Source organism: Lontra canadensis, unplaced genomic scaffold (genome assembly GCF_010015895.1).
Source record: "Lontra canadensis isolate GAN:19392208 unplaced genomic scaffold, GSC_riverotter_1.0 scaffold42, whole genome shotgun sequence".
NCBI lineage: Eukaryota > Metazoa > Chordata > Mammalia > Carnivora > Mustelidae > Lontra > Lontra canadensis.
Genome location: NW_022631036.1, coordinates 14,807,468 through 14,823,860, shown reverse-complemented (window position 1 = coordinate 14,823,860; position 16,393 = coordinate 14,807,468). Strand labels below are relative to the sequence as shown.

The window sequence follows — 16,393 nt, the reverse complement described above, 5'->3', positions numbered from 1 at the left end:
ACTTTAAGGTGCTACGGATTCAGTAGTGAACAAAAGAAGTTTAAGAATAAAGTCTCTGGGGGCGTCTGGGTGGCTCAGTTGGTTAAGCATCTGACTCTTGATTTTGGCTTAGGTCATGATCTCAGGGTTGTGAGATTGAGCCCTGAGACAGGCTCTACTTTGGGCATGGAACCTGCTTGAGATTTTCTTCCTCTTTGCCCCTTTCTCTCTCTCTCTTTCTGTCCCTCCCTCTCTAATAATAATAATAATAATAATAAAGTCTGTGACCAAAAAAGAAAAAAAAATTGCAAAAGGGGATAAGTATGCCAGTTTTGGCAGGGAGGAATTCAGTGTTAAATAGGATGGTGAAAGAAAGCCTTGCTAAAAAGACGATTCTCAAACAATTATCTGAAGGAAGAGAGGGAGTAAACCTTGCAAATATCTGGAGAAAGGGAGTCCTAGGCAGAGAACAGACAATGCAGAGGTCTGGCAAAAGTTGCAGTTACAGATAATATAAAAGAATTCTGATGTGTAGAAACTCTGAAATATATATGGGCTATAGGTCATGTCTACACAAAAACAACATAGTTAAATTAAAAATTTAGTTTAAAATTTTTAAAATGCTGTACAATTAATTGCTGGCATGACAACATGAGGAGTTCTAATGATTTGCTCCCCAGTGAAAATGGTCCAAAAAAAATTTTTTTTGAAGATTTTGTTTGACAGACAGAGATCACAAGTAGGCAGAGAGGCAGGCAGAGAGAGAGAGGGGGAAGCAGGTTCCCTGCTGAGCAGAAAGCCTGATGTGGGGCTCGATGCGGGGCTTGATCCAGGATCAAAATTACAAACAACAGGCAAACAAAAATAGATCATTCAAAACTTCTGGAAATGATCCTAAGGCAAATGACAAATGAAAAAAAAAAATCCACTGAAGAAAATCTAGGTTAAAAAAAGAAAAACAACTAGGTATGAAAAGCAAGTGTATGGTATTTGAACTACTCCCTCTTTTTCCCCTCCCAAATCACGCAGGCAGATTCTGCACCCTCACCCTCCTAGCTCCCAGCTAGAGGGCTTTCTTCCTAGGACTACCAGGACCCTAGCATTTCTCACCTTGCCCCCAACTGCCTGTTGCCCAGGCTAATTCCTGAGTGAGTGTAGCAAGAGGTAGGAAATCCCATCTGCCCAGTCCCAGCTTCTAGTCCAGAGGCTCTACTTTGGGAGTAGCATGCTAGAAGTACTGAGGTCCTGGTAACCCTTCCCTCAGCTCCTGACATGGTAGTTCCCCATCAGAAGAAGCAAGGTAAGAGGACCTATTGTCCCTACTCTCAGCTCCTAAGCCCTGACTCAGAGAGTTTATCTTAAAAGAGGCAGGCCATGAACCATATATCTCCTAATCTCTTCCCAAAGTAACTGTCTTCATTTGCAATAGCTAAGTAGAAAAATTTAAGCCTAAGGATGCTCTTAAAAATAGTAGATGTGTAATAAAAGGCAGTTGGGAAGGAATTTGATTTATGAATCTAATGAAGATATAGCCAAGACTGAGGCTGGTTAGTTTGCAGGAAAGAAAGGAGGATAAGACAGCTGGGAGGAACCCTCCTGGGGTTAGAACAAATATTAAATGCTGACATCAAAAACTGTTCCTTCAGTGGGGCACCTGGGTAGCTCAGTGGGTTGAGCCTCTGCCTTCAGCTCAGGTCATGATATCAAGGTCCTGGGATCAAGCTCCACCAGGGAGCCTGCTTCTGCCTCTCTGCCTACTTGTGATCTCTTTCTGTCAAATAAATAAATAAAATCTTAAAACAAAAACAAAAACAACAAAATTTTCTTTCAAAAGAGCCACAATTTGATTAGATTTGTTTGTACAGGAATGGCATTATGAAAACAATAGAGCAATCAGCCTGCAATTAGTGGAGGTTAACAGCCGGATGTGGTCTGAGAGAGAGCAGATATGAGCATTCCCAAAGTTGTGCTTCCTTGAGGAACAACATCAGCAGTGTAATAATGTGGGAGAAAGATAGACTTCACTAAAATAATCCAGCTTATCCATAAACAAGTAATGAAATAATGAGCTCACTATGGGAGAGGGGATGGGGTAGCAATACCCAGAGCTGCTACAATATATTATCCAAAATGTTCAGTTTCCAATAAAAATTATGAGGTATACAAAAAAATAAGACAATGTGATTCATACATCAGGGAAAAAAGCAATCACTATAAACGACCTGTGAGAGCAACCAGATGTCAAATTAATAAAAAACATTGACATTTTTACAGAAATCAGTGGCTTTCTTATACACTAACAATGAAAATACAGAAAGGGAAATTAGAGAATCGATTCCATTTACTATAGCACCAAGAACCATAAGATATCTGGGAATAAACCTAACCAAAGAGGTAAAGGATCTGTACTCAAGGAACTACAGAACACTCATGAAAGAAATTGAAGAAGACACAAAAAGATGGAAGACCATTCCATGCTCTTGGATCGGAAGAGTAAACATTGTTAAAATGTCTATACTGCCTAGAGCAATCTATACTTATAATGCCATTCCGATCAAAATTCCACTGGTATTTTTGAAAGAGCTGGAGCAAATAATCCCAAAATTTGTATGGAATCAGAAGAGACCCCGAATCGCTAAGGAAATGTTGAAAAACAAAAATAAAACTGGCGGCATCACGTTACCTGATTTCAAGCTTTACTACAAAGCTGTGATCACCAAGACAGCATGGTACTGGCATAAAAACAGACACATAGACCAGTGGAACAGAGTAGAGAGCCCAGATATGGACCCTCAACTCTATGGTCAAATAATCTTCGACAAAGCAGGAAAAAATATACAGTGGGAAAAAGACAGTCTCTTCAATAAATGGTGCTGGGAAAATTGGACAGCTATATGTAGAAGAATGAAACTCGACCATTCTCTTACACTGTACACAAAGATAAACTTGAAATGGATAAAAGACTTCAACGTGAGGCAGGAATCCATCAGAATCCTAGAGGAGAACATAGGCAGTAACCTCTTCGGTATCAGCCACAGCAACTTCTTTCAAGACATGTCTCCTTTAAAGGCAAAGGAAACAAAAGCAAAAATGAACTTTGGGGACTTCATCAAGATCAAAAGCTTCTGCACAGCAAAGGAAACAGTCAACAAAACAAAGAGGCAACCCACAGAATGGGAGAAGATATTTGCAAATGACAGTACAGACAAAAGGTTGATATCCAAGATCTATAAAGAACTTCTCAAACTCAACACACACAAAACAGACAATCATATCAAAAAATGGGCAGAAGATATGAACAGACACTTCTCCAATGAAGACATACAAATGGCTATCAGACACATGAAAAAATGTTCATCATCACTAGCCATCAGGGAGATTCAAATTAAAACCACATTGAGATACCACCTTTCACCAGTTAAAATGGCCAAAATTAGCAAGACAGGGAACAACGTGTGTTGGAGAGGATGTGGAGAAAGGGGAACCCTCTTACACTGTTGGTGGGAATGCAAGTTGGTGCAGCCACTTTGGAGAACAGTGTGGAGATTCCTCAAGAAATTAAAAATAGAGCTTCCCTATGACCCTGCAGTTGCACTACTGGGTATTTACCCCAAAGATACAGATGTAGTGAAAAGAAGGGCCATCTGTACCCCAATGTTTATAGCAGCAATGGCCACGGTCACCAAACTGTGAAAGAACCAAGATGCCCTTCAACAGACAAATGGATAAGGAAGATGTGGTCCATATACACTATGGAGTATCATGCCTCTGTCAGAAAGGATGAATACCCAACTTTTGTAGCAACATGGACGGGACTGGAAGAGATTATGCTGAGTGAAATAAGTCAAGCAGAGAGAGTCAATTATCATATGGTTTCACTTATTTGTGGAGCATAACAAATAACATGGAGGACATGGGGAGATGGAGAGGAGAAGGGAGTTGAGGGAAATTGGAAGGGGAGGTGAACCATGAGAGACTGTGGACACTGAAAAACAATCTGAGGGTTTTGAAGGGGCGGGGGTGGGAGGTTGGGGGAACCAGGTGGTGGGTATTGGGGAGGGCACTTATTGCATGGAGCACTGGGTGTGGTGCAAAAACAATAAATACTGTTAGGCTGAAAAGAAATTTAAAAAAAATTGACATTTAAAAAATATTTTTATAAATATTAATAGAAGAATATTTCAGAGTAGCCTTTATATATATGTGTGTATATGATGACAATGTCACATCAGATAGGAAATATCAATAAAGAGGAATTATAAAAATGAACTAAATGGAAATTCTGAAGTTGAAAAGTACAATAACTGAAGTAAAATACTCACTAGAGGGTCTCAACAGATTTGAATTAGCAAAAGAAAGAATTAGTGAACTTGAAGATAGGTTGATAGGGATCATACAAGCTGAAGAACAGAGAAAGAAAAGAATGAAGAAAAATGAACAGAGCCTCAGAGATATGGGACACCATTAGATACACCAACATACAAGTAATGGAAGTATCAGAAGGAAAAGAGAATAGGAAGAAAAAATGTTCAAAGAAGTAATGGCCCAAAAGTTCTCAAATATATTGAAAAACAATAACCTACACATCCAGAAAGCTTAACAAAATCCAAATAAGATAAACTCAAAGAAAACCACAGACACAACATAGTAAAAATGATGAAAGTCAAAGATGAGAAATCTTGAAAGCAGCAAGATAAAAGAAATTAGTCAGTTATAGGGGCTCTCAAGAACATCATAAGCTGACTTTTCAGTGATGAAGGCCAGAAGGCAGTGGGTTGAAATATTTAAAGTACTCTAAGATTAAAAAAAAAAAAGTTCAATCTAGAATTCTATATCCAGCAATGCTATCTTTCAAAAAATGAAGGCAAAATAAAGACACCCAAATAAACAAAAATGGAGAGAATTTGTTGCCAGCAGACCCATCTTATAAGAAATACTAAAGGAAGTTCCTCGGGCTGAGAGCAAGTGATCCCAGACGGTAATTTGAATCTGCATGAAGAGCACTGGTAAAGGGCTCCTCAGAGTAATGGCTGATATCACCACTGGGGCAAGGAAAGTGCATGAGCCTGGATATCTTATTATGTCAGAAAGTAAGAAAGTACTCTAAAAGAATGATGGTGTCATATTAAAATAACACGTAAGCCAACTTGAAGGAATTTCCACTGGCTAAATCTGGAACAAATGGGCACCAAAATAAATAATTTTAGTAATTATAGCTCATTGCATCAAACAGTAAACCATAAGCCCTTACTGGTTAAATATGTAACAAATTTTTAAAATTTAGTTATTAAATACCTAAATTGATTGAAAGTAAGGAGGAAGGGTATAGTTACATAGTTTTAAAGCATCTTTCCACAAAACAATTACTAATTACATGAGGGAAAAGAGTAACTTTATAGTGAGGATGCATGGCAGATATCACTTAATTCAAATTATCAATATGAATATCAATAATAGGACAAATTGAAATCATGAGACACCAAGCAATGTGAAGAGTTCAATACCTCTGTGATATTCTAGAAAAATATTCTTTACCTAATCATGATAGAATCATAAGGGAATATCAAACAAATCCAAACTGAAGAACGTCTTATAAAAACCCAAAATGAGGAATATTCTACAAAGTAATTTTCAGAAGTGCCAAGGTCACTTTGGTGGACAGAACCTATGACCACCCCACACATACAAAAATCCCTGTCCTTTGGTGTTCACACTTCTGTGTAATATACTTCCCTTCAGTTTGAACAGGACTTGTGACTTGCTTTTAACCAATACAATATGGCAGAGGTGATAGGATGTCACTCCGTAATTATATGTGATGTATATAAGACTCCATCTTATTAGCAGAGTTGCTAGAGACACTCCCACTTACTATCCTTGAGGTAAGCTGCCATGAGGTATGTGGCCATGTTGGAGAAGCTTACATGGCAGGAAACTGTGCATAGCTTCTGCGAGCTATAGGTGGCTTCCATTAAGAAACTAAAGCTTAGTCCTGAAGCAGCAAGAAAATGAATTCTGCTAACAACGTGAGGGAGCTTGGAAGCAGGTATTTGCCCTGTATGCCCTCTGATGAGACTGCAGCATTGGCTAACAAACACAGTTCAGCCTACTGAGATCCCGAAGCATAGAACCCAGCTAAGCCAGGCCTGGGTTCCTGATCCACAGGAACTTTAAAATCGTAAATGTGTATTGATTTAAACTGCTAATTTTGTAGCAATTGTTATATGGTGTATAAAACTAGAACAGTTATGAAAGTCAATTAAAGATTAAGAAACTTTCAGACTAAAGCATATTAATGTGTTAGACAACTAAACACATGATTTTTTAAATTTTATTTTTCTAAATAATCTCTACACCCAATGAGGAGCTTGACCTCACAACCTGAGATCAAGAATCACATGTTTCATTGACTGAGCCAGCCAAGCACCTCTGCATTGCATGATCCTGAACTGGATCCTTTAGACAATTCTTTGGAAAACTTGAACAGGGTCTGAGAATCAGGCAGTCACAGTGTGTCAGTGTTATCTTCCTGATTTTGGTGATTATTTTGCAGTTAAGTAGGAGGAAATGTGGTAGGAAATAAACATTAAAAATCCAAGGATGAAATAAAAATTAGTTCATGAAGGTGTTTTTTTCTTCACTTTGCCTAACAAGATTGATTATACTTCTACTTAATTAAAGAAAGGAAGCATTGCTTCCTTCTGCTTTTCCCCTAATGGGTAGGGTTAATGGGAAGGGGATAAAGTATGTGGGCAGAAGCGATGTGAATCAAAGATTAATCGTGCTTATGTGAATTGGTTTCTTTCTTATATTTCTGCTGTTCACCACGAAAAGAACCTGCCTGCCCAGCTCCTGTTCTGAAAAGAACAAGGAAAAACATAAAGTAGATCTGAACCTAATTCAAACCTGGAGCCAGTCCAAGTCAATCTTGGCTAGAAAGAATCACAATCTGCCCAAAGACTTGGTTATTGTCATAAGTCTCTGAAATTTGGGGGTTCTTTATATAACATTACAGTGGTAACTGACTCAAATTCATTCACTTACTTAATTGCTTTGCCCGATTCTAAAACTTATACTCTATTTTTTATTATACTACCACAATTCAATTATATTTACAAGGAAAAAAAAAACCTAGTTTTATTTGGAATCTTTTCAAATGTCTTGGTAAATTTATTTTTGCTTCCTACATTATAAATTTATATTTTTAAACTACCATTTCTTAATAGTGTCCTCAGGCATTTATCATAAAGTCTAATAAACAATATATCTAAACTGGTAACTTCAGGTATCTTGGTATAGGCTATATTGGTCACACTTTGTAAGTCAGAAGTCTTTAAAATATTAGGATCTGTGGTATTAAGGTATGATATTATGGTTAGGATCTATATTTTGATTGTTTAGGATTTTTTGTAAAGATTTTCTTTATTTGAGAGAGAGCGTGCACACAAGTGGGGGGAGGGGCAGTGGGAGAGGAAGAAACAGACTCCCTGCTGAGCACAGAGCCTCATGGGGGACTTAGTCCCAGGACCCTGAGATCATGACCTGAACTGAAGTCAGAAGCTTAACTGACTGAGCCACCCAGGCACCCCTAGGATTTCTTAGGATGTACCAGAGTTACAATCCAAAGAATGCACCAGGAATGCACCAGTTTCACACACTGATCTTGAGAGGAGATCTCCTCATCTCAAACCCAGTTTTTTGGCACCTGCTTCTCTTTGTTTTTATTGTGGGAATATACCGCTGTGACTCCTTGCAGCAGGCAAAAGGAACGACTGCTAGTGCTCAATTCCTCTCTCTAACTCACTGGGTAACTTGGGGCCTGCCACTACGCCTCAGTTGCCATATGTGAAATGAAAATCGGGTAAGTAAAAGTCTTTATAGATTGTGAAACACCTTAACATTAGAGCCAGCGTAGTATATGCAGTAAGAGTTTCAGTTGAGCCCAGCTTATTTGTTCTGTAACCTCGGGCAGATAACTCTTTGTGCCTCAGTTTCTTCATCCCTTAATAGGGGTAATGATAATTCCTTCTTCGGAGAGTTCTTGAGAAGACAGAATGATGTAACACATGTGTAGCATTTAAATAGCACTTAAAACATAGCAGTTAAGAAATGTTAAATAATAATACTACTAAATATTTGTATAATTAAATTATTGAGTGCATAAAATAAGCAAAGCTCTGCACAGAAAACAATATGGTATTGTAATATATTGTAATCAGCTAACTTTTTAAGTTTTTATTTAAGTTGCAGTTAACATACTTGTAATATTAGTTTCAGGTGTACAATTTAGTGATTCAGCACGTCCATAGAACACTTGGTCCTCATCACAAGTGCCCTCCTTAATCCCTACTATCTATTTAACCCACCACCTCACCCACCCCATTTCTGGTAACCCTCAGTTCTCTGTAGTTAAGAGTCTGTTTCATGGTTCTCTCTTTTCTTCCCTATGCTCATTTTGTTTCTTAAATTCCACATGAGTGAAATCATATATATTTGTCTTTCTCCTGATTAACTTATTTCACTCAGCATTATACTCTCTAGCTCCATCCATGTCATTGCAAATGGCAAGATTTCATTCTTTTTATTTTATTTATTTGACAGAGATCACAAGTAGGCAGAGAGGCAGACAGAGAGAGAGAGGGGGAAGCAGACTCCCCGCCGAGCAGAGAGCCCGACGCGGGGCTCCATCCCAGGACCCTGAGATCATGACCTGAGCTTAAGGCAGAGGCTTTAACCCACTGAGCCACTCAGGCGCCCCAGATTTCATTCTTTTTTATATCTGAGTAATATTCCTCTGTGTGTGTGTGTGTGTGTGTGTGTGTGTGTATGCACCACATTTTCTTTATCCATTCATCAGTCAATGGACATTTGAGCTGTTTCCATAATTAGGCTATCATAAATAATAGTAAGCAGCTAATGTTACTTACCCTGAGGATATAGCCATGTACTCAGATATGTGTAGTACCAAGCCGTATGCACAGAATGTTGGGGGGAGGTTTGGAGTTGAGCTGGGCAGGCACTGAAGGATGGTTTCTGTTTTGATACATGAAAATGAGGATGAAGTGAGAGATGCATAAGCAAAGCCACAGTCATAGGAGTGTTGTGGGATTTAAGACTAGAAGAGTGTGTTCGGTCCAGGTTGCGAAGAGTCCAGAATGGCAGTCTGTGGAGTCTGGATTCTCTTTAGACATCAGGAAAGAGCCTCTCGTGGACTTTAAGCAGTGATGTTAACAGAGCACTGAATTAGGAAAGTTAGTCCGATAGTGGTTTGTGTAAAAGCACAGAAGAGTGAAGCGTAGATATCAAGAGATCATCTGGAAGAAATGATCTAGTTCTCTAGTAGTGAAGGGATAAGAGCCTGAACCAAGGTATGGCCATAGAACCAGAAAAGTCAAGACAGATGTGAGAGGCATTTTGTCAAACAATTCAAGAAGATGATATGTTCTGTGCCCTTTACCGATGGGAAAGAGCTTACCTGACTGGTTCGCCCCAACATGGCATCCAGTACACAGCCAGTGATCTGCTCACAGTTCTACAGTGCACTCATCCTTATGGAACACTTCTGTAGGGTTTGCCAAAGGTAACCTTTCTGTTCTAGGCTTATACTTTATCACTCCGAAGTGTTGTGAAAGGTGACTGTGGAAATCTAAACAATGCATTAATAATAGGCAGTGGCAAGGGTATACATTCCTTGACAAGTAACTGTTGCTTCTAAACTATCCATGAAGTTGGGTTGATCCTGTAAATCATTATTGTAGAATGGCCTGTAAGAACTACTATTATCCCTATTTTACAGATGAGAACTTTGAGGGACAAAAAGAATTTTATAAGCTCTCTTTACAAATTTCTCTCATCCTTCTAGTCTTAGCTCTAATGTCTTCTCCTCTTGAGGACTTTTCAGAGCCTTGAGGAAATCTGAGCTCCTTGAATATAGTTTATAGTTATAGTTTATAGTTTTTCATGAAATTTACAGTTTATATTAGAGTCATTTTTCTTCATTTTACCTCACTTATTCAAGCACAAGTTTCTTTAAGGGAGAGGCTATTGTATTCATCTTTATGTTCCCCATACAGCATAGTCCTGGCGCCTTACACATAGTAGGGGCTCAATAAATGTTTGTTGAATTGATTGAACTATGTACACTAATAAGCCCTAGTCTGCTATGGGTATGGTTTATTTGAATGTGTAATTGGTAGTTTCCCCATGGATCCCTTGAAGAGTGTGTTGATACCTTAGTAGCTCTTTGAAGTTTGATGCATTTAATTAATTGTGCAATCTTTTCAGAGTTCTTGTATCAAGAAGGTAGACTGCATATTATAATGTGTCCATTGCTTATTTTTTTAAAAAAAGACCTTTTTATCTATTCCAGTTAACAAAGACAACAAAGAAGAGAAATACCTGGGTTCAAAATATTAACCAATTATATTCTCCCTAAAATTAAATATTTGAAGATCTTCTCTGTTCTATTTCATTATTCCTTTTTCCCTGCTTTTGGTCAGAAAGGAGCCATTCCCAGGTAATTCCACCTGGTTCTATTTTTCTTGTGTTTTTACTCCATGTAAGTATTTATAAAGAATGCTGATTTCTCTGAACTGCAGTGTATAAGAGGACTGGTTTTGAGCCAGGGAGAGTGTGCTTCCATGAGACGGAGCCAGGAGATGTGTCTTACAGGCAAATATATGGCTACAGCCTCATAGACTAATACTGCTGTGGGGGCTCTAGGCTTTCAGCCTCTTTAAGGGTAGATATACTGTACCTCCCATCACACAGCCTTCCAGCTTCCGGCACTCTCTAGGGTTTGGAATATAGTAAACCTGGTATTAGAACGCTGTTTCTCAAACAAGGCTGATCATAAAACTGAGTCAGGGTGTTTGTAAAAGAATTTTAGTCTCAGTCCCTGTCCTAGAATCTACTTCCTAAAAACTTCAGAGGAGGGGATAGATGTTTTTATACCACACCCCTGATTAAAACTTATGATCAGGTAAACTGGGACACTTTTGTATAGTGGTTTAAAATAACTATGTCTAGTACCTTTCACTTACTGGCTGTGTGAATATTAATTTAGTTTCCTCAAATGTAAAATGAGGATTATTACATATTACAACTATTAGAATTTTAGAGAGGATTAAAGTAAATGATAATGTATGTTAAATGCTTAGCATAGTATCTGAGACATAGCCCTCAATAAACATCAGCTATATTGTGAACGCTTTTCCCCTTTTACTTATATCTGTCTTGCCTTGTAGAGGATGTTGTACATCTCTAAGTCACTTTTTCCAGGCAATCTTTGCTAATTAGAAGAGATTATCTGAAGTCCTGTGCTTACTAAACCTGCAGTATCTCTTCTAGGAAATCACAATATTTTAGATTTGAAAAGGACTTAAGGGTGTATAGTCCAATACCCTAATGTCATTCTCCTATTTTTGGTCTCTATCTTGTTCATTTTCAGTTAGCTCCCTATTCATGTATAATTGTGTATTACCCTTTTGGGATCATCTCCCTCCTACTTTCTTTTCGGACTGGGCAAACTATATGACCTCCCAGATGGTTCCAGGATCCCTCTCACACCCAGAAAATGTCCTGGTGTGCTTATTCCTTTTACAGTTATAAGATTTACCCATCCACCAAACATCTTTCCATGATAGCTTTCCCACTGCTGCCCAAAGAGAAACTATGAATGCTCATCCTGGATTTTAAAAACCAACATGTTTTCCTCACTACTAGCAATCTAAGAGTCAACCTTACTAAGTTTTCAGTTTATGTTTTTCTAGTTTTTTGTCTACTTATCTGAATCAGTCTCATCTCTTAGACTATATATTCCTGAAAGGAGTTTTCATGTTTTCCCACTGTCTTAGGAAAAATTCTGCACAACTACGTAATAAATGCCAAAATAATACAATGCTGATGTTTGTAGTAAATACAACGGAGTCGAGTTAGACTGTTATAGTGTCCTTGTTCCAATAAAATTCTTTTGGTCCACCCCATTGTGGAGACGCTGCGGCAGAAGGCAGAGGCGGACAAGAACGACAAGGCTGTCAAGGACCTGGTGGTGCTGCTGTTTGAAACAGCTCTGCTCTCTTCTGGCTTCTCACTCGAGGATCCCCAGACTCACTCCAACCGCATCTACCGCATGATCAAGCTAGGCCTGGGCATTGATGAAGATGAAGTGACAGCAGAGGAACCCAGTGCTGCTGTTCCTGATGAGATCCCCCCCCTTGAGGGTGATGAGGATGCCTCTCGCATGGAAGAAGTAGATTAGTTCTACGTGCAGACCTTGAGCTCTCTGTATAGTGTCCCCATGACTCCCCAGCAGCCCGGAGTGGCCCTGTTCACCTGGTTCCCTCTGCTGATGTCTAGTGGTTTTTTTTTTTCTCCTTCTTTCTTTGAGGCGGGAAAGAAGGCCCTCAAGCCCTATCCCTTTTGATTATTTGACAAGGGGTTTGGATGTGTATTGTGTTTTTTTTTTCTGTTTATTTTGTTCCGAGATTAAAGTATGCAAAATAAAGAAGATACAGTTTTATACAAAAAAAAAAAAAAAAAATTCTTTTGGTCCTAAGGTATATTTGCCTGATTTCTTTTCACTTTAAAAACAATTTAATGCACCATCAATCTTTGTCTCTGCATTTCTCCAATTTTAAGAAACGACTTCTTTGTGCTAATTTGTCAAGCAAAACTTTAATAAACGACTCCTGGAAATTTAGAACACAAAATTTTGAAGCATTCATTTGCTTTTCTTGGCATTTACTTCCTTAAAGAAGTCAAGAAATTATCGAAGCATGACTTTTTCATTCCGGAGACTGCATTGGCTACCTTTAATCAAGCTGTGCTTTTCTCAGTGTTCCCCATTTAATCTCCTAAAATACTTCCTAAGACTTTGCCCCCCACAATGGAATCAAAACTAAATGGTCTGTAATTTCCTCAAGTGTTCCCAGATCCTGTTGTAAATAATGACATTGTGCTGGCCACTTTCCAGTCTGAATGAAGTGACCTTGTAAAAATGTCTGCTCACTCTTCTATAATGTCTTTTTCTACTTTCTGTAGGGCTCTTGGATACAGCTTGGCAAACAATACCTATTCCAAGAAACACCATTCTTCACGTCAGTATGTTATTTCCTTCATATAGGCAGTACTGTATCCAGAGCTAAAAGACTTATGTCTAAAAGTTAATTAATATTTTAAAATAAGGAATTATAGGTGCACTATGACAGAAGGCCAGACTGGATGACCTATGAATATCTGAATTGACAGAAAGAAAATCTATTGTGGTTTTGCAAACTCTTTAAGAAAATGTTGAATTTCCATTTAGTCATTAGATAGCTTTTATTGTAATGATGTTCAATGCCTTTTTTTTTTTTCTTAGAAAAGAAACCATTCCAACTCTATAATACAAAAACACTTAAAATTAGTTATTTCAGTCTGGCAGTTAGAAAGGAATATTTCACAATATCAGTAAAGATAGATGTTCTTTCTGAGCAATTATGTTGCATTCAAATGAGACATATGTGATGTTTTGGTTGTCCCAATGGTCGTCCTCCCCCTACCCCTATTAAAAAAAAAAAAAAAAGAATCAGGACATCTGGCAAGGCCTAGGGAAAAGCAGCTAAACTCACTGAAGGGACAGGGTACTTCTCCCATGAAGACAGACTAAAAATACAAAAACCTATTAGTGTGAAATAACAAAGGCTGAAAGGGGAGAAGTAACTGGGACTTCTGAATCCCCAGCCATGTGGGACCACCAGCTAGACAAGCTAATTAAAATTAGCAACCCATTTTTGTTTATGGCCTCCATGAGCATACAAGTTTTATAAATTATATACAAGCGCTACAACTAAGAGTAATTAAAGAGAGGGAGATAGTGGTAGTTTTCAACAGATGGCAGTGATTTTATTATTTTCTTTAAGAAAATCCAAAGGGTAACCAACTTATGAGAGCATTTTGAACTTCAGAAATCGAATCAAGATTTAAAAGCATTTTGGAAGTTGTAAAGCTAGGAAATAAGCTGACAAAGTTTTTTCCTCATAAAATAGAGGCAAAATAACAGTATTTAAAATTTGGTTGTTTGGTTCTTACTTTGAGTAGAGCAACTGCTTTTGCTCATGCTTTCATAACTATAAACATCGCATGCATTAGTGGGGTCAGCATGTATTCATTTACCTTCCCTCGGCTTTGTTCAGCTCTGTCAAACACCTGTAACACAGTATGCTCCATTGTAGGAGACTGGCAGCAAGGTCCTATTTAATTAACTAATTAGATGACTCATCCTACACGTAAATTAGCATTATTAGGTCTTTTATAATGATTGTTGAAGCATTGTAAATTAATTTTCTTACTGGCTATGACCATCATTTGCTGCTATCACAGTATTAAGAGATAATGCCATGCACAGTAGGAAATCTCTATCAGCAGAAAATGAACATGGTCATCCTTGGATCACCAATTAGAAAACCTATTGTGTAACAAAAACATCATTTCTATGCTGTAATATGATCAACTAACCATTAATTACCTTCACTAGTGAGAATTACCTTCTTTGTTGGAGGAGTATTACATTCCATATTATAGTTCAAAAATGTCAGGAGAAACCAGCAACAAAAACATCAATTTCTAAAAAGGATACATATAATCCAAATTATATTAACCTAACATGCTACATGTCAGGTAAAATTAGCATAAGCTTTGTTACTGAGTCTGAATAATATAGCTTACCTCTTAGCCTTTAGATGTATTGATTAAATAGGCCATCCTCACCTGCCCATAAATACAAATATAATCAGACTGCACTGTTCTCTAGGGAACTGAACGGCAAAAAAACCTTGGTAAGTATCCAGTCCAGATTCATGATAATTAAGAGCCTGTTTCCTTGCCTAATGCAGAGATGACAGAATGAAGATAAGCAGATCCCTGGAGGCTGTGCTTACAGCTGGTACATGGTTTTGTGTGTGTGTGTGTGTGTGTGTGTGTGTGCGCGCGCGCACGTGCACGCATGTGTGTGTGTGCGTGCATCCCCACATACACATGTGTTTGTGTCTCTGTGTGTAAAAATGCATGCTTCCTATGACCAGTGTTCTAAACTTTCTTTCATGAGATTCTCAAGGGGGATCTGTGACACCCACCTACCCTCCAAGCGGCACTGCCTTAGAAAGCTCGTGTGGAAGCAGCCAGTGGGCATGAAGGTTCAGCCATGAATGAATGGGAATGCCAATTTGAGGTCTCTGTCTTGCTCAGCATGGCCTGTTACACCTTCACTGGGCAGGGATATGGTGTGATGGTCAGGAGATGAAACCCTGGTTTAGGTGGCCAGGATTTGGTCCCAACTCCTACCCTGTAGAAGTTATGTCCCCTTGGGCAAGGTACCCCAACTTCTTCGTGGCATGGTTTTACTCATCTTAAAATAGTCACCTCAGAAGTCTGTTGTAACTTTGTAGATTCTCAGGGAGTTTCTGGTGATCTAAATAGCAGAATCACAGAGTGAAAAACTAGTAAGTTTGACTACATAAAAATTAAAGTCACTGCAGGACTATAATTATCATAGATAAAAAATAATATAAAATGGTATATTTTATTTTAAAATAATCCAGCAGGGCAGAAGAAGAGAGGTGATAGAGGCATGGTGATAAATGAATTGAGATTGTGTGTATATTGATAATGCTGGGTATTTAGTCCATACAAATTTATTAACCTATTCTCTTTATTTTTGTATGTGTTTGAAATTTTCTGAAATAAAAAATTAAAAAAAAATACCATGGACAGTATCAAAAGAATAAGGACAAATTAAGGGAAAAAATATTTGTAGGTCATATCATGTTAAGGGGCTAATTTCCCCTAATACTAAAGAGGCCATACAAGTCAATAAAAAAGACCAACAAAACAACATTTCAAAAAAAGAAAATGAACACAATTAAGAAAAAAGGAAAAATATATCAAGTAATGATTATTTTTATAAAATATCACATATACTTAATTTTTATATTACATTCTAATTTATTTAAAGAAATATTAAAATTTAATATATTATATATGTTTAGTATATTTAAATAAATATTTAAATTTACTTTATAAGTCTTATATTTTTACAAAATAAGATCATTCTATTTAAAATATATCAAGTAATGCTCATTTTATTTATAGTAGGAGAAAATACAAATTAGAAACAATAGTGAAAAATCCATTTTTGATCTATCAAATTGGCAAAGATCAAAAAGTTTGATAAGACATGTGGTTAAGAGTATAAGATAGTATAACTTCTTTGGGGAGCAATTTTATAGTATCTGTGCAAAGTTAAAATGTACCTTCCTTTTAACCCATCAGGCATTTGCCCACAAATATATTCATACATGAGTTCAAAGCAAAGCATATAAGGATATTTGATGTAGTTGATTGTAATAGCAAAAGATTTGCAACATCCTACATGTCT

General features: G+C 37.6%; 1 protein-coding gene across 1 annotated transcript; it reads left to right on the top strand.

The window, feature by feature from the left end:
• The first annotated feature begins 9,473 nt into the window (after positions 1 to 9,473).
• LOC116875660 (heat shock protein HSP 90-beta-like) lies at positions 9,474 to 12,350 on the top strand. Its single transcript, XM_032871302.1, has 2 exons — positions 9,474 to 9,548; positions 11,927 to 12,350. The coding sequence occupies exons 1-2, from the start codon at positions 9,474 to 9,476 to the stop codon at positions 12,236 to 12,238; spliced, it is 387 nt and encodes a 128-aa protein (XP_032727193.1). The 3' UTR covers positions 12,239 to 12,350.
• The last annotated feature ends 4,043 nt before the right edge of the window (positions 12,351 to 16,393 follow it).